The sequence below is a fragment of the Phlebotomus papatasi genome, chromosome 1 (assembly GCF_024763615.1).
Source record: "Phlebotomus papatasi isolate M1 chromosome 1, Ppap_2.1, whole genome shotgun sequence".
Taxonomy (NCBI): domain Eukaryota; kingdom Metazoa; phylum Arthropoda; class Insecta; order Diptera; family Psychodidae; genus Phlebotomus; species Phlebotomus papatasi.
In genome coordinates, this window is record NC_077222.1 from 106,861,217 (window position 1) to 106,878,810 (window position 17,594).

The following is a 17,594-nucleotide window of genomic DNA, read 5'->3' on the forward strand; positions in this document are numbered from 1 at the left end:
TATCTCCAATCGTTCATTTAAATTTTAAAATGTATTTCAAATTTACCGCGTAAAAATTCTATAGATTTAGGGTTATTTAAAAAGTTATTTCAGAAATTAACTCCCAATTGTAGGCAATAATGAATAATTGTGTGTACATAATCCCAATGTGTATTATCTCGGTATTCCGTGACAGAGAATCTTCTAAATTCGAAATCTTGGGGGGTACTTCCCAAATACGAGCGATAGTTGCAAAACTAACGGAATTTATGTAAGATTACACTCAATCCCTGGTATTATGCACTCTGGGATTATGCATCTGACGGGACTATGCACATATACAATTATGTAAATTGCCTACCACTAGGAGTCAATTTATGAAATTTTTTTTATATTACGCCTTAATGTATAAACTTATTTTCTAACGTGGGAAATTTGAAAACACTATATTTATTTTTCATAATAAAACTTTAATTTCTTTTATTAAAGGTATAATTTTTTTGAATATTCTATCAATTTATTGAAAAATTCTGACCAAGAAGTACTGTTTGTTAATGCTTTTCTTTTAACTGAATCTTTTTGTTCTGGATTAATGGTAGTGGCACAGAGAAAAATTCAATATTTCTTTCTTTTTTAACTACGAAAATCCAGCTTACATGTGAGCTTAATTTGTGAAGTTATTTTTGAAATGTCCGCAAATGTATGCAATTATCTGGACGATCTGGACGTAGTAAAAGCATTTCAAATGTCGAAAAATTTTATCAAAAAATTTGCACCATATTTGTATTTTATTACCAGCATGTCTTTACATTAGCCCCTCGATACCGCGCGTCCGCCACCGCTTCAGCGTTGATGACCAGCCTCCAAACCCAAACGGCAGATATTCTTTTTCTCAGACTGTGTGTATAGTGTGTATAGTCTTTTATCGTATTAAACGATCTTTTTTCTGAAGACTGATAAGCTGATAAACGATACTCAGTGGGCTTTATAGGAAGGAGGGAAACTACCAAATAAAACACATGGGAGATTCGACAACGTGGTTAGGGAGCAAGCGCGTGTTAATTGTTGCCGTGTTTGTTAGATTGATAACTAAAATTATTAAATAAAATAAAATTTCTTACAAAAAAGAATCACAAAAGTAAATAGCAAGATGGAGATCAAGACACCAATAAGGCTTATTGGACGATCCGAAACTACGGTGAAGTCGGAGACTTATTCCAATTTTCGCAATCTAGATACATCGTTCAGGACGGCCTTTACAAGATGGTTTTCTCTTCCGAAAATGTGCATGATCCTGGGACCGAATAAAAATAAAAAAAATTATGTAAACTTTAAAAATTGACGCATCCCTCCCAGCATCGCTATTTTTTCAAAAAAATTTTTTTTTTTTTTTGAATGGCATAGGCAGGGTAAAGTGATATAAGTTGGACATAGTGTTATAAGTTGGACAATTCGCCGGTACAAGTTGGACATGGCTTTTTTCTTGATAAATACAGTACAAAATTTGTTTTTAAGCACAGGGAACCAAATTATAAAACTAACGGCCTCTACACAACATAAGAAATTTCTTTAAAAAATGCCTTTTTAAGGAAAATTTCCTCTATCCTTGTATTTTTAAAAAAAGGCAATTTTTGATGAAAATTGCTTCTAGTGTGTTTACATCATAAAGCATTAAAAATATACAAATAAAAATGAAGTACTAAATTTATCAAGAAAAAAAGCCCTGTCCAAATTGCACCATTGTCTAATTTGTACCACTGTCCAACTTGCTCCATTGTCAGACTTTGTACCACTTTACCCTATACAAAAGAAACAAAAAAAAACTAGGGAAATTGTTGAATATTCAATCACGAAATGTTGTTTTCATGATATTTAATTTTTGATTTAAATCTATTTAATTCTCTAATTACAAATTAGATTTCTTATGAAGTTAGTAATTAGCTAAATCAGATGAATACCTACGTGATTGATCAATTTTTTTTTTATTTTTTTAATTGATAGGGTAATTTTGTCAAAATAAGAATTTTTTATTCTTATCTGTTTATTATTGTTTCCTTTTTTATTTTATCTGCCTGTTTGCTTTTTGCCTTTTTTATTTTTGTCTGTATAACATCTTTAGGTTGGCGACTTTTAAAATTTTTTTTTTTTATAAATTATGTCAATTTATGTACCTCTGATGCTCTTGATAATTTTAAAGTTGAAGAGGAGAAGTGGTCCTAAATTTTTTCCATCGTCTGTATTTCAACCGTTAATTTGAAATTTTCCGGAAAGACGTCAAAAGCTAAAAAAAACTTTTGTTTTTTGTGGTGACTTGTTTTTCCCAAAATTTGATAGCGAGAAAATCGTGTAAAAACCCTGAAAACATTGTCTATTTCCATTTTGTTGTGTGAAAAATCATTCGTGGTGGAATCTGTGCATCAGTTTGCGGCGTATGTGAATAAGTGCGGCCGGAGAATCATGAGTAAAATGACAAAGAACAAATTCGGACTGGTACTGCCTCCGGGAGCTGTTAACACTGCTCCTCCGCAATCCCAATCAACCCCACCAATCCGCACCCCATCGAGCTCAGAGTGAGTATGCCCCTGCCCATTGGGAGATCAGGGAGATCTTTGAAGTCCTTGGGGGATGTTGCATTGATGTGGTTTCTTCTGTTTCTAGCCCCTTCTCCCCGAATCCTTCCAATATGAACCGGCAGATGTTCGGGAAGCAGAAGACGAGCATCGAGGCGCTGACGGAGACACTGGAGGAGCTGGAGATGGATGACACAGCCAGGAAGAGGATTAAGGTATTTCTGAGTCAGAAGGAGAAGATTGGGGAGTTGAGTGATGAGGATCTGGAGAAGTTGGGGGAATTGGGTTCGGGCAATGGGGGTGTGGTTATGAAGGTGCGTCATGTTCCCACCCAATTGATAATGGCACGCAAACTCATTCATCTGGAAGTGAAGCCAGCCATTAAGAAGCAGATTATCAGGGAACTCAAAGTTCTGCATGAGTGCAACTTCCCTCACATTGTGGGCTTCTACGGAGCCTTCACGAATGACGGAGAGATCAGCATTTGCATGGAATACATGGATGGAGGATCGCTGGATCTGATCCTCAAGCGCGCTGGACGCATTCCCGAGGCCATTCTCGCTAAAATCACCTTCGCCGTTCTCAAGGGACTCAGCTACCTTCGGGACAAACATGCCATTATGCATCGGGACGTGAAGCCCAGTAACATCCTCGTGAACAGCAGCGGAGAGATTAAAATCTGCGATTTCGGCGTTTCCGGGCAGCTCATAGACTCCATGGCCAATTCTTTCGTGGGAACTCGCAGCTACATGTCTCCGGAACGTCTCCAGGGCACTCACTATTCCGTGCAGTCGGACATTTGGTCCCTGGGATTGTCACTGGTGGAAATGGCCATTGGGATGTACCCCATTCCGCCGCCGGACGCAAAGATGCTGGAGTCGATCTTCGGGGAAAATGGCGAGGACAGCAGCTCGTCAATTATTGAACCCAAGCCAATGGCCATCTTCGAACTCCTCGATTACATCGTCAATGAACCACCTCCCAAGTTGGAACACAAAATCTTCTCCGAGGAATTCAAAGACTTCGTGGACAAATGCTTGAAGAAGAACCCCGATGAGAGAGCCGATCTCAAAACCCTAATGGTGAGTCTATTTTTTCTAGCATTTCATCCTTCTTTTTTCATCAAAGTTTTAGGTTATGTTGACCCTAACCTTAAAAATTCAAAATCCCTGTAACCAAAAACGGAGCTAAATGCGATTTTTGAGGGAGAAATTCTAACCGGATTTAGGGATTTTCCTTAAAATTTTGTTTAAAATCTTATTAGAAAAATTCCTTAGAGATTTATGGCTTTTTGTTAAAAGAATTTACGTTTTAGCTGAGTTTTAACCCATTTTTTACATATTTTTCCAGGCATTCGGAAATTTTCAGGTTATGTTAGCCGGGTTTTAGGTTATGTTGACCCTAACCTTGAAAATTTAAAATCCCTGTAACCAAACGGAGCTAAATGTGATTTTTAGTGGAAAAAATCCAACTGGATTTAAGATTTTTCATTGAAAAATCTTGCAAATACTTTAAAAATGTTATTAGTAAAATTCCTTGGAAATTTATGGCTTATATTTTTCGGGGTATTCGCAAAGTTTAAGGTTATGTTAGCAAGTTTTTAGGTTTAGGTGACCCTAACCTTAAAAACTCATAATCCCTGTAACCAAACGGAGCTAAATGCGATTTTTGGGGGAGAAATTCTAACTGAATTTATTAATTTTTCTTGAAAATTTGTTTAAAAATTTTATTAGAAAAATTCCTTGGAGATTTATGGCTTTTTGTTAAAAAAAAATCCACTGGTTTTCAAACCGTTTTTACAGATTTTTCCGTGAATTCGGAAATTTTTAGATTATGTTAACAAGGTTAACAATATTTTAGGTTACGTTCACCCTAACCTTAAAAATTCAAAATTCTTTTAACGAAACTGAGATTAATGTGATTTTTAGCAGATAAAATCCAACTAAATTTAGCATTTTGCATTGAAAAATTTTGAAAATTTTATTAAAAAATTTTAGTAGAAAAATTCCTTGGAAATTTATGGCTTTTTTCGGGGTATTCAAAAATTTTTAGGTTATGTTTGCAAGATTTGAGGTTGCGTAGACCCTAACCTTAAAAACTCATAATTCCTGTAACCAAATGGAGCTAAATACGAGTTTTGAAAGAGAAATTCTAACCGGATTTATGGATTTTCCTTGAAAATTTGTTAAAAAATTTTATTAGAAAAATTCTTCGGACATTTATGGCTTTTTGTCACTGGTTTTAAAGAGTTTTGCAGACTTTTTCGGCAATTCGGGAATTTTTTAGGTTATGTGAGCAAGATTTTAGGTTACGTTCACTCTAACCTTAAAAATTCAAAATTCTTTTAACGAAACGGAGGTTAATGTGATATTTAGCGGATAAAATCCTGTAGCCAAACATAGTTGAATACGATTCTTAGCGGAAAATTTATTAGGATTTTTATTAAAAAAAAAAAACATTTTATTTATAAATATTTGTTTAAAAATCTTGTTAAAAAAGTTCCTTCGACATCTATGGATTTACGCTAAATAGAAAATCAATAGCCTCTTTTTACAATTTTTACACATTTTTTTTTCGAGAAATCGCAAAGTTTTAGGTTATGTTGAGTCTAACCTTAAAAATTCAAAATCGCGATAGCCAAACGGAACAGATATAGAATGGTTTCTGAGGTTTCTGAGCGGAAAATTTAATTGCGTTGTTATTTAAAAATCTGAAATAATTCATTGAAAATTTTGTTAGAAGAATTATTTGGAAATTTATGGATTTTTCCTAAAAATTAAATTGGATTTTTACCGTTTTTACACAGTTTTGTAGGAGTTCTCAAAATTTTAGGTTATGATGCGCCTAACCTAGCAAGATGTCTATTTAAATCTAACCTAACCTTAAAAAATAAGATATTTTACAACCGAAATCGCGTTTCAAAGATAAGTTACTCGTTAGAAAGATAAATATAGCGGTAATTTAATATCATTTCAATTTAAAGTGGATAAAATTCTAACCCTGTAAACTTAACCAAATAACGTAAGTCTTGGAACGTTGATATAACCAAAAACAGATTTGTTTGATCTTCTACTCTGCTCCTTTTTTATATTTTCTTAATTTTCTATTTCTATTTTTAATTTTCTATAGATCTCTTGCAATCTAAACATCACTTTTCTAATTTTTGAGTTCATGTTCGACATAACCTCATATTTACGCATAACCTTTTAATTGGAGAATTTTAGGTTATTATTTGGATTTTTATGGACTTTAGGTGTTGAAAGCCTTCTGAAAATTCTCTGAGTATCAGAGAGTCCCAAGACGCCCGAAATAGACATTTCAGGCCTCTTGAATATCCTAACCTTACTTTTCAGAATCATCCGTGGATCAAGAATGAACGCGAAGACGTCGATATTGCCGGATGGGTGTGCAAAACAATGGACCTCCCACCCTCGACGCCGAAACGGAATACAACACCAAACTGAATCCTGTCGCGGTCGCCGAGCGCCCAAAGAAGATGCCGCAACACCCAAGTCATAAAAATAATAAGTGTTTTATCGAATTCTATCGGTGTCCAAGATTTATCGTCATCCGAGGAGCTCAGAATGTCTTCTAATGTAAATACATGAAATTAGTGGAAAAAAACTTAAATATGAGAGATTCTAAAAGTCACGGAAGAAAAAAACAAAGATTTATTATTCTAGATGTGAGATTTTATCAAAAAAAAAAGAACATTCCTCAATTTCTCTGTTTCCAAACTGAAGGAATGACTTTTTCGTGGACTTTACGTAATTTTATTAGGAGAATCATTGTGTTTATTTATTTGCATATAATTTTTTTTAATGATTGTTTTAAAGATATTCAACCATAATTATCTCATATATTATGTGTTAAATATTCGTAAAATAAAAATATATAGACAGAATACGCAAAGAACAAATTTTGAGTTTTATTTTATTTTTTATTGTTCGATTTCGACCGATTTCTCTGATTTTCAGACATCGTTTGGCGGTAGCCAAGGTAGACAAGGCGAATTTTTTGTTTCGAGAAATTCGCCATCTTGGATTTTTTTTTTAAATTTTTAGTATCACTCTAGAAGGATTATTTTTCAACCGATTTGGCTAAGATTGGATGTGTTAGAAAGGTCTTGAAATTTTCTATTTGACTGCAATTTGACTCGGGGAACTCATACATCTTTTCAGGAAACCAGGGGGACTTATATATCTTTTCAAGAACCCCGGGGAGCCTATATATCTTTTCAGGGAATCCGAGGACCCCATAAATTTTTTCAGGGTACCCGAGGATGCTACACATCCTTTCAGGAAACCCAGGAACTCATACATCTTTTCAGGAAACTCGGAAAGTCCATGTATCTTTACAAGGAACCCGGGGAACCGGGGAACCCATATATTTTTTTCAAGGTACCCAAGGACCCCGTATATCTTTTCAGGAAGTCCAGGGAACCCATACATCTTTTTATGGAACCCGAGGATCCCACATGTCCTTTCAGGAAACCCGAGGAATACATATGTCTTTTCAGGAAACCGGAAAAGCTACCGGAAAGCCCGGGAATCTATATTGTTTCGGGGAACCGGGATTTGCCTTTCATTCGGTCAGCAGACTTCTTTTCGGTCTACAGACCAAACTGTAGCAGATATCAACATTTGGTATTCAGTGACTCCTTCAAAAAAGATATTCTTCTTTTTCTTCTCTTTATTTAACGGGACGTCATCCATTCGATGGTTTCCCGTAAAAAACAAAGATATTCTCTTGAGACTTTTTCGTTTTTTTCCTATTTGTCTTTAATCTCTCCAAAAACTTAGTTACAGTTTATAATTCATTATAAATAGAATTTTGAGGTCTAATCTTTGGAAAATTTCAGTGCCCTTTATTTCGAAAACAGTGCCTACGATTTTTTTTGAATTTTGTATTTTTTAGAGATACTAAAAAATACAGTACTCGTTAAAAGTCCTGTAATATCGGAAATTTTGTGTTGATAATTTTAATAGAAATTATAGATAGCCATACTGGTGACACTAATCCTGCTCATTCATGGTGCCATGATAAATATTTTTGCGCCAAAAAGACATAACAGACATAAAAACTCATATAGAAAGAAATTGTCTTTTTGATATCTTTGTCGGAAGACGGATAGCTGTTCACTAAATACCCTTTTACTTGAATCTTGCGGAAATATGAAGAAATTTAAAGAAAAATATCATTTCAAATGACAAGTTTCCTAAATCGCGCGCAATTCAACTCGAGAGACAGATAGAGACACAAATAACTCACTTGACAAACGTCTGGCGGCGTTGCGTTTGCAAAAATCTCTGAAATGCGACAAAATATTTTCTTCTCTATTTTATCCTTATTAGCAAGTCGTGTTCCTTCTTGTAATATGTACTTTTGCATTCATTATTAACCAAAATAGTGTTGTGCAAAAGGGTTTTTCTCAAACATATCCTGAATTTTGGGACAGCTCAAAAGAATATGAGTCTTCCAGCTCAAAATTTCTTCCCAATGTTTTTGTTGTAATATAGACAATTATTCACAATTAACCCAAATAACTGTAATCAACTAAATTATAAAAAGGATCTTTTTTTTGTGAAAATGACTTTAAGAAATTAAGCAATTTTTACATTAAAAACTTGTCATTTTCTCTACGTGAATTTTCGCGGCATTTCGAAGAATACCAACTGGTACCACCAAATTCACTTCGGCTTTTATTTTAGCTCAGGCCTGCATTAGACTCTCTCAAATTCGGGCATATGGGACCGAAATGTCAGCCGAATTAGACAGAAATTCGGGCGACAAACTTTTTGAAATGCAACGACTTTTTATTCATGTGCATATAAAATTGAGTTTACACACTGATTATATATCGTAAATTTCATGAAAATCCCTCAATAATGCAATATCACATCAAAACTGAGACAAACCATGGCAAATTTGAGCATATTTGCTTCATTTGATAATCATAATCAAACTTGAAAAATGACAACAAACTTTTTCCAAATGTAACCGCTGCCCGAATTAAAAAGTAACCCGATCTTAAAAGAGCCGAATTTGCGAGAGTCTACTGTAGGTTATTTCGTTCGTAAACAACAATGACTTCCAGTCACTTCTCATCCCGATTTTTCAAAATCGAAGCATCAAAGCCCTCGTACACAGGTATTTCTTAACCAATTTATACCAAAATTGGATTCATTTGAAAGGTCTTGAATTTTTTTACAAATCTGAGTTCTAATCAGAAACAAATCGGTATTGAGCTGATATTTTAAGTTCTTTTAACAAAATTCTTTAATGGATTAATGAAGAAATTTAATTTTACGTAGAATTACCACAAAGATCTTAGGATATTAATGAATAAATATTTAATGATTAATCGTAATGATCGTAATTCTCTATTCGAGCACTCAGCGAATTTCCTAATATTTTTTTTGTTCTATTAGAGGAAAATTGAAAAATTTCTCTCAGTGTTTCGGAATATTTTCAGAATGTGTGTATGATCTCTCCGGAACGATAGTTTTTGGCGGGATGTGTCAGTAGGCGAACAAACAACATTCTACGGCTCCTAAAAATTCCACTTTTTATTGAATTTTACTTGATATTTTAGAACATTTTAGTGCTATTTGTCTTCCCAAGAGTGCATTTGTTGAGATTACAGTGAATTTACAAAAAAGTGAAATGCCTGGAGAAGAGACAAAGAGGACAAAGGCATCACCAGTTCCATCACCGAACATGGGTAAGAAACTCGTCCAGACGCGACTACCCTTTAAGATTCTCAGCCCTGGTGGCACCAACAAGTCAGATGGTACCCCAAAGCGTAGGCTCTCATCTCCTGTCACGGAAGATCGTGCTCCCAAAGTCCTGAAAACGACGGAAGATGAAGAAGTTGAGTGTGTGGAAGATGCTGAGGAATTTTCCGATCCGGATGCTATCATTGTCATCCACGATGAGGAATCCTTAGAGAGGAACAATCGCAAAGACTCCAAGAATGTGGAGGGAGGTAGTTCTGAAGAGAAGGATAAATCTTCTGAAGGGAATGAGAACAATGATGAAGAAGATTCAAAGGGAATTCTGATAAAATTCCCTTTTGCTAGGAAGAATAAGGGTGGTGAGGTTAGGGAGCCAGAGCCAAAGAAGCCCAGGGGAAGGAGAAAGAAGTCGAAGAAAGAAGGGAAAAAGGAGGATCCTGAGGAGAAGAAACCCGAAGTTGAGGAGAAGAAGGAAGAATCTGAAGTGGTTGGAATTTCTGTTGAGGATCCGGAGGGTGAAGTGGCTCAAAATGACAGTAAACCTCATGAAGAGGAAGTCATTGAAATCCCAGAAAATCTGGAAGAGAAAATTCCTGAAGAGGAATCCAAGAAGGAAGATGAGCAGGAAGTTGAGAAATCCTCCGAAGATGACAAGGATTCAGGAACAGCAGCTTCAGAAGAGGATTCAGGAGAGGAAAAGTCCAATGACATTGAAATGATCTGCGATGAGAAATTGAGCAGATCTTCCGATGGGGACAATCAGGCGTCTTCTGTGGAGACTCCGCCCAGGAAACGGGCCAAGGAAGAGTGCAAGACTCCTTCTCAACCGGAGGATTCTGTGAAGAAATTGACTCCGAAGCAACTGGAGAGGCAGAAGGAGATGGAAAAGCGCCGCCAGGAGAGACTGGCAGAGAAATTGTCCAGGAAGAAGAAGCAGGAAGAGGAAAAAGAACAGAAGCGGAAAGAGAAGGAAGAGCAGAAGAAGAAGGAGAAGGAAGAGAAGGAAGAACAGAAGAAGAAGGAGAAAGAAGAGAAGGAGAAGAAGCGCCTGGCAGAGCTGGAAGCGAAGAATGAGGAGAAACGTGCAAAAGAGGAAGAGAAGCGTCAGAAGGAAGAGGAGAAACGTCAAAAAGAAGAAGAAAAAAAGAAGAAGGATGAGGAAAAGCGTCAAAAAGAAGAGGAAAAGCGCAAGAAGGAGGAAGAGAAGAAGGAAGCGGCAAAAAGGGCTTCAGATAACTTCATGAAGTTCTTCAAGCCAAAATCCAAACCCTCCCCGGCGACTCCTGCGACTGAGGACAAGGAGAATTCCGCTGCTGACGTAAAGACTTCAGGACCACGCTTTATGCCCTTCTGCGTGAAGCCTGACATGAGATTGGCGCCAAATATTCGTCGTAGCCTCAGAGATGACGAAAAAACTCTCCTGGACCGTGTCCTTTCTGAATGTCCTGACCAGGAGAAGCTGTACTTGAAGGAATTGAATACTCAGGACCGTGCTCCCGGAAAGAGCGGAAAGACCTGGCCACAGGAAGATGATTCAGACGAAGATGTTCAATTATTAGGTGAGAATTTTCAATGGGAAATAATTCACAGATCCTGTAATTGGGTTAAAAGTCAACTTTTCAGACGATGAGGGCCAGAAGATCGAAGAGATCAAACCCACCATCAAATACCGAGTCAAGTTCCTGTCCTTCCACGAAAATCAGCGTCCTCCGTACTACGGAACCTGGAGGAAGAAGAACGTCAAGCTCAGTGCCCGGAATCCCTTTGCAAAGGACGAGGTAAGTCGGAATATATTTAATAAAAAGCAGGTTCTTTTGAAATTTAAGGTTAAATTGGATCTAACCTCAAATATCGTTTCTATAACCTCAAATTCTTCCATAATTTGATACTTTTAGGCGCAAGATAAGAAATTTTTCCTGTGAAAATGAAATTAGAATGAGACAATTCCAAAAAAATCTAAAATTTGAGGTTACTTTTATTTGATTGTAAACTTGAAATTGAATGAACAGAATAAACAGAAGAAAAAATGAGAAAGAAGTCCTTCTTGTAATATTTTTACAAAGTAATTTTTAAATTAAATTTGTAGGCTTTTTGGAATATATAGGTTAGATCAAACTTAACCTCAAACGTCGTTTCTATAACCTCAAAATCTACAATTATAATAATTCGACACTTTTACGCGCAGTAAGAAATTATTCTTTTCAAAATGAAATTAAAATGAAACAACTCCAAAAAATCTAAACTTTGAGGTTATCTTATTTGGCTGTAAACTTGAAATTGAATGAATGATTTTTGAAGGCTTTTAGATTACAACAAACAGAGGCAAGAATGAGAAAAAATCCTTATATTTCTGCTAATATTTTTAACTAAGAAATTTTTATATTAAAATAGTAGGCTTTTTGGAATATGAGGTTAAGTCAAACTTAACCTCAAACGTCGTTTCTATAACCTCAAAATCTACAATTATAATTTGACAGTTTTAGACGCAGTAAGAAATTATTCTTTTGAAAATGAAAATAAAATGAAACAACTCCAAAAAATCTAAACTTTGAGGTTATCTTATTTGGCTGTAAACTTGAAAATGAAAAAAATAATTAAGGCTTTCAGTTTAGAACAAACAAAACCAATAATGAGAAAGTAGTCCTTATATTTCTGCTAATATTTTTTACTAAGAAATTTTTAATTTACAATAGTCGGCGTTTTGGAATATTAGGTTAGGTCACACTTAACCTCAAACGTCGTTTCTATAACCTCAAAATTTACAATTATAATAATTTGACAGTTTTAGACGCAGTAAGAAATTATTCCTTTCAAAATGAAAACAAAATGAAACAACTTCAAAAAATCTAAACTTTGAGGCTATCTTATTTGGCTGTAAACATGAAAATGAATGAATGATTTTTGAAGGCTTTCAGATTAGAACAAACAAAACCAAAAATGAGAAAGAAGTCCTTATATTTTAGGTAATATTTTTACAAAGAAATTTTTAAATTAAAATAGTAGGCTTTTTGGAATATAAGGTTAGGTCAAACTTAACCTCAAATGATGTTTCGTAAAGCTAAAAATCTTAAATTAATAATTTGACAATTTCTAGGCACAGTAAGATATTTTATTTTATTTTTCCTTTTAAAGTTAACAAAATCGGAAATGAAACAACTTCAAAAATTCCAAAATACAAAACTTTGAGGTTAACTTTATGATTTCGCTGTATAGTTGTGTATTAAATTGAAAATGAATAATTTTTCAAGTCTTTTAAGTTAGAACAAACAGAACCAAGAATAAGGCCCTTATATTTTAGCCAATATTTTTACTACGAAATTTTGATAAAGAAAATTGAGGTTATGTCGGTTTCAATCCAATATACCCTTTGTTTTTTTTGTAAAAATTCTTTATAAATATATTCCCATATTACCACAATATTTCTTATTATCAAAACCACGTTATTATTTCATGAGTTTGTTTTTGTAATGCAAAATCGTTCTACATAACCTTAAAATCAGACCGAATTTTGCTAAATGGACTCTCAAGCTTAATTTTTGAATTAATTTCCACCATTTAAAAAATAAATAAGATGATCTAATTGAATTTTTGACGCCAAATGTGATAAAACTCAGAAAGGTTTGAGGTTGAGAATGAGTGTCTCATATTTTAGCAAATAGTTTTTCTAAGATAATAAAAAATAGCTTATGTTGGTTCTAACCAAATATAAGCTTTGTTTTTGTAAGAAGTCCTAATACATTTAAACAGGACCTCATTATTCATTATTATTATGACCTTGATATTATTCGATGAGTTCATTTTTGCAATAAAAATTGTTTTGTTGTACATAACCTCAAAATAATATCAAATTTTGCTAAATGGACTCTGAGTTTTACTGATTGAGACATTTTTCGTGATTTTAAAAGTAAATTAGACAATATAGTTGAATTTTCGCTACCAAATGTAATCAAACTCAGAAATTAGTAATATATAATGACACGTCTAAAAAAAGTTTGAGGTTACAATTCAACGTTGGAATGCAAGAAATGAATTGAAACCACTTTTAATTTGGAATTGGAGACTTTTTCACTGTTCCAGATCGGCAAATAGGAAGAGAAGACCACGAAGAAGTAAACGGAGAGTAAGAACAAAAGGAACAGAACTTTATCATATTTTTCTCTCATTTCCCCATCTGAAATAGTGATGAAATCTTAAAATTCCGAATTAGAAATGATTCCAAAGTAACCCATTTTACTCTATTCAATTCATTTAATGCACGGTAAATGGAGTTTTTTGCTATTTAAATCCTATTTTTTAGGTTAGGCCTAACATAACCACAATCTTCATAATAATAACACGTTCAAAATTAAAGAATAATGCCCAAAACTTGAATAATTTTCATTATTTTTGTCCTTTTCTTCACTTAACAAAAATTACAGAGGGTTTTTATTATTTAATTAAATTGCTTTAAAATTCCGGGAGTTGGAATTGGAGTTATGGCCATTCATCTAATCTCATTAATTAATTTGACGAGCTCCTTCAAATTTTAATTGATCCTAACCTCAAAAAAAAACTCCGAGGTTTAGCAAATATTTAGACAAATTTGTGCACTTCAGAGGCAAATGGAACCATTAGAAAGTACCATTAGAAATCTTTAAGTTTATCGCAACACGTATTTTGTTTTTTTTTTTATTATTAATTTTTTAATTTTGAGGTTAGAATTTGATATCATTTGAAATTAAAAGATACCTTTAGTTCAGCCTGGTTTACTTTGTGTTAAGAATTGTGATCATTTAATTATTCTCCTAACCTAAGGAACAATTAATAAAATTTACATGAATTTTTGAGGTTATGCTTAACATAACCTAATTCTTTCTCGTCACATACGAGCTCTCCGGAAACCGAAATTTGATTCCCTTTCAGAAAATTTTCGATTACGAGGTGGATTCCGATGATGAATGGGAAGAGGAGGAGCCTGGAGAATCTCTGCATGGGAGCGATGATGAGAAGGACAAGGAATCCGAGGATGACTACGAAGTGGACAATGATTTCTTCGTCCCTCATGGGCATCTCAGTGACGAAGAGATGCAGAATGAGGATGAAATGGATGAAGACAATTCTCCGGAGATGCAAAAGGCCAAGCTGAAGCTGCTGCAGCAGGAATTTGCGGATGAGATGAAGAAGAAAACGGAGAAGCTGAAACCTCGGCTCATTGGTTGCGTGTGGCAGAGTGAGAGTGGAGAAAAGCCTCCAAGTTGCTCTGAAGTGATTTGGAGGCTTCTCTCGGCCAGCAAGATGCTCTTCAGTGGACCAATCATTCTCAAGGGGGACTCTGTGAGTTCCTCAGCTTCTCCCAGCAGAGATGACGATACTCCGGCTCCTGTGAGTGTGAAGAAGCGTAAGAAGCTCCATGAGGATGATGTCAAGAGTCTGATCCAGTTGGTTCATGGGAACTGCCACAATGGACGTTTCCTGGTGGAAGAATTCCTGGCCACGAGAGCCAAACAGAAGGAGGGCCAGGAAGTTGGGGAAGTGACAAAGGTTGGTCTCAAGAGGAAGCTCAGAGAAGTGGCTGAGTGGAAGGTTTGTCCGGAAGCTGGTGTAATGCAGGGAAGAATGTGCTGGTATGTTCATCCGGAAATCAGAGAGAAATACGGATTGCAGGACTTGACACTTCCCAACACGTGGAAGTACACACTTCCGCCAAACAAGAGGATTGAAGAAATCCCCATGGATCAGATTCCAATGCCAGTTCCAGTTGAGAAGGACGCTGCAGGGGATCAGGAGGAAAAGATACTTCCGCCGAAGAAGAAAGTGGCTCTTCTGATGTCAGTGCCTCGTGGTCAGGCATTTTCGCCAACCACAAAGAATCAGCTTATCAGTCAGTTCCTGAAGAAGCCCAAACCCGAAGAGGAGAAGCCTCCGGCTCAGGAAAGTGCCCCAACAGAGATCATAGAGTTAGACTAGGTAAATCATTCGCTTTTACGTCCTATTTTAATCCCCGCGAAATTGCATTAAGTTCTTTGCTTTCGAAGAGGAAGTTGATGACAAAATATTTTCTTCCACATTTTTTTTTAATGAATAAATTATGCAATTAGAAAGATGGGGGAGTTTTAATTAAAATTACCATGTCCACCCTCTGTCTTCGTGCTCCAGGAAGAAGGGGTTGAAGGGGTTGAACATTTAGGAAGAAAAAGCAACAAGTCCCTGAGGTGCTGTAATTCTTCTCAAAATTATTATTGCAGGCAATGTTCCATTTGAAATAATTTTCTTCCTGCTCCTTTAGTCCTTTTTGTCCATGTTTCTCATGCTCCTGGAAGGATTTCGTGTCCACGAGATGGAATATCTGTCTGGAGATGATTATTTCGTGCTGAATCCCCTGGCTGGATATTTTTTTTACAGAGCAGTGTTAGTTATAGTGGCGCAGTATTTCGATTTCCTATAAAAGGAGTGACCCCTCAAGGGGTGATTCATACAAAGAAACTCGTGACATTTACCTGAGAAGTGTTTCATGAAATCTCAGAAACAATAAAAAAAAAGTTTCGCTAGGGTAAATGTCCTAATTCAAAACCATTTCCAGACGCTTTAGGACAGAATCACATTGACAATAAAATGCTCGAAATAGCCTCACCGTATTTCGTTAATTTACGCATTTTCATTGCAATTCTTACGAAAATTTTCCATTACCGTATTACCTTATCTCATACTCGGTGGCACTAGGTGAAAATAATATAAGAAAATTGAAGAAATAAAACGAAAATGCGATAAACCGTGAGCAAAAAAAAACTGTTACAGTTCTTTTTTGCTCACCGTTTATCGCAATTTCGTTCTATTTCTTCAATTTTTTGATATTATTTTCACCTAGTGCTACCAACCCAAACGGTAATCGAGAATTTGCGTAATGCCGGCTTCAGACTGGAGGTTTAGCCCAGTTCCCGAAGGTCTCAAAAATCTGAATAACAAGCAATTTTATTGAATTTTCAAAATCCATTGGATCATTTGCCCTTATTATCCAATTCTAAACAAGAATTTTCTAAAAAAATCGTGCCTGATGAGGCACGATTTACTTTACTTATAAACTACTCCCTCCGTTCCGAAGTAAGTCGGAGTTGTATGTTTGGGAAAAAACTAGGGATTATGGAATGGTTTCAGAAAATGTTTTTATTATTTGCAAATATCTTATGTATGAACTATTCTCCGCGAGAAATAAGACAGTTTTATGACGTTCGTTCCTCAACTTACCATCAAGACTGGACCCCAATTTTAGTTTTGAACATTAACAATAGTTCTTTATGTTCTTTACAAGAGATAATTGTTGATAAACAAAACATTTACCACCAACAAACTTTCCCCTAATCCCAATTTTTTCCCAAACGTACGACTTATTTCGGAACCGAGGGATTACTATATAAGAAGGAAATTGTATGATTAGTGCCCAATTTTATACTATAGCAAGACAAGGTACGAATTCACAAGGCCAAAATCATCACAAAATACCTTCAGGATAGAGGCATTAGGAAATGGCTACCCTAAAGAATAGACCTCTCACGCCTCTCACCAATCGAAAATCTTTGGTCTTTGTCGAAAATCAAAGTCGCCACTCAGAGAGACCTCATTTTTTGAAGGATTTGAAGCAGATCATTATACAAGACGAGTGTAGGATGTTTTGTTTTTCTATACTTAAACGAATTGCTGAATTAATGACCGTAACAAACTTTTGGTCTTTTGAAGTTTGCTTAAAAATTAATTTTCATTACAATAATAGTAGTGGGAAAGGAATTGGACTGTGAAATTAATGACCTTTTGTGAAAAGTTTGATATTGATCTCATTTGAATTTTCATTTGCCGTTGCTTCTTTTGTCATTTAATTATTACAAATTAATGAAATTAATTAAAAATTAATTAAAATTAATTAAATTACAGTAGACTCTCGCTACTTCGGCTCTTTTAAGATCGGGCTATTTTATAATTCGGGCGGCAGTTAAATTCGAAAAAAGTTTGTTTGGTATTTTTCAAGTTCGATTATGATTATCAAATGAAGCAAATATGCTCAAATTTGTCATGATTTATCTTAGCTTTGATGTGATTTTGCATTAATTAGAGGTTTTCATTAAATTTATAATATCAATGAGCATATAAACCTCAATATGAGTATGCAGATAAACAAAAATCGTTGCATTTCAAACAATTTGTTGCCCGAATTTCTCTCTAATTCGGTTGACATTTCGATCCCAAATGCCCGAATTTGGGAGAGTTTATTGTAATTAATTAAAAATTAAAAATAAATTATTAAAAAGGTAATAATTTATTATATTTTAATCGTTTTAAT

General features: G+C 35.0%; 2 protein-coding genes across 3 annotated transcripts; both read left to right on the top strand.

The window, feature by feature from the left end:
* The first annotated feature begins 2,244 nt into the window (after positions 1 to 2,244).
* LOC129799101 (dual specificity mitogen-activated protein kinase kinase dSOR1) lies at positions 2,245 to 6,468 on the top strand. Its single transcript, XM_055842736.1, has 3 exons — positions 2,245 to 2,549; positions 2,638 to 3,631; positions 5,903 to 6,468. Exons 1-3 carry the CDS (start codon positions 2,437 to 2,439, stop codon positions 6,011 to 6,013), a joined length of 1,218 nt encoding a protein of 405 aa, XP_055698711.1. The 5' UTR covers positions 2,245 to 2,436; the 3' UTR covers positions 6,014 to 6,468.
* Positions 6,469 to 9,039: 2,571 nt separating this feature from the next.
* Positions 9,040 to 15,368, top strand: LOC129799102 (chromatin assembly factor 1 subunit A-like). Of its 2 annotated transcripts, none has more exons than XM_055842737.1 (3): positions 9,040 to 10,845; positions 10,898 to 11,064; positions 14,189 to 15,368. In XM_055842737.1, the coding sequence occupies exons 1-3, from the start codon at positions 9,216 to 9,218 to the stop codon at positions 15,230 to 15,232; spliced, it is 2,841 nt and encodes a 946-aa protein (XP_055698712.1). In that variant the 5' UTR covers positions 9,040 to 9,215; the 3' UTR covers positions 15,233 to 15,368. The 2 variants fall into 2 exon arrangements, with proteins under 2 accessions (XP_055698712.1, XP_055698713.1); XM_055842738.1 differs by having other exon boundaries at positions 10,910 to 11,064.
* The last annotated feature ends 2,226 nt before the right edge of the window (positions 15,369 to 17,594 follow it).

What these genes read in the sequence shown, in the direction of transcription:
- LOC129799101 (XM_055842736.1), top strand. Translation starts at nt 2,437, where the DNA reads ATGAGTAAAATGACAAAGAACAAATTCGGACTGGTACTGCCTCCGGGA. An exon ending in CGCACCCCATCGAGCTCAGA is followed by an intron (nt 2,550 to 2,637) that starts GTGAGTATGCCC and finishes TTCTGTTTCTAG; the next exon opens with CCCCTTCTCCCCGAATCCTT. An exon ending in CCGATCTCAAAACCCTAATG is followed by an intron (nt 3,632 to 5,902) that starts GTGAGTCTATTT and finishes CTTACTTTTCAG; the next exon opens with AATCATCCGTGGATCAAGAA.
- LOC129799102 (XM_055842737.1), top strand. Translation starts at nt 9,216, where the DNA reads ATGCCTGGAGAAGAGACAAAGAGGACAAAGGCATCACCAGTTCCATCA. An exon ending in CGAAGATGTTCAATTATTAG is followed by an intron (nt 10,846 to 10,897) that starts GTGAGAATTTTC and finishes TTGGGTTAAAAG; the next exon opens with TCAACTTTTCAGACGATGAG. An exon ending in ATCCCTTTGCAAAGGACGAG is followed by an intron (nt 11,065 to 14,188) that starts GTAAGTCGGAAT and finishes ATTCCCTTTCAG; the next exon opens with AAAATTTTCGATTACGAGGT.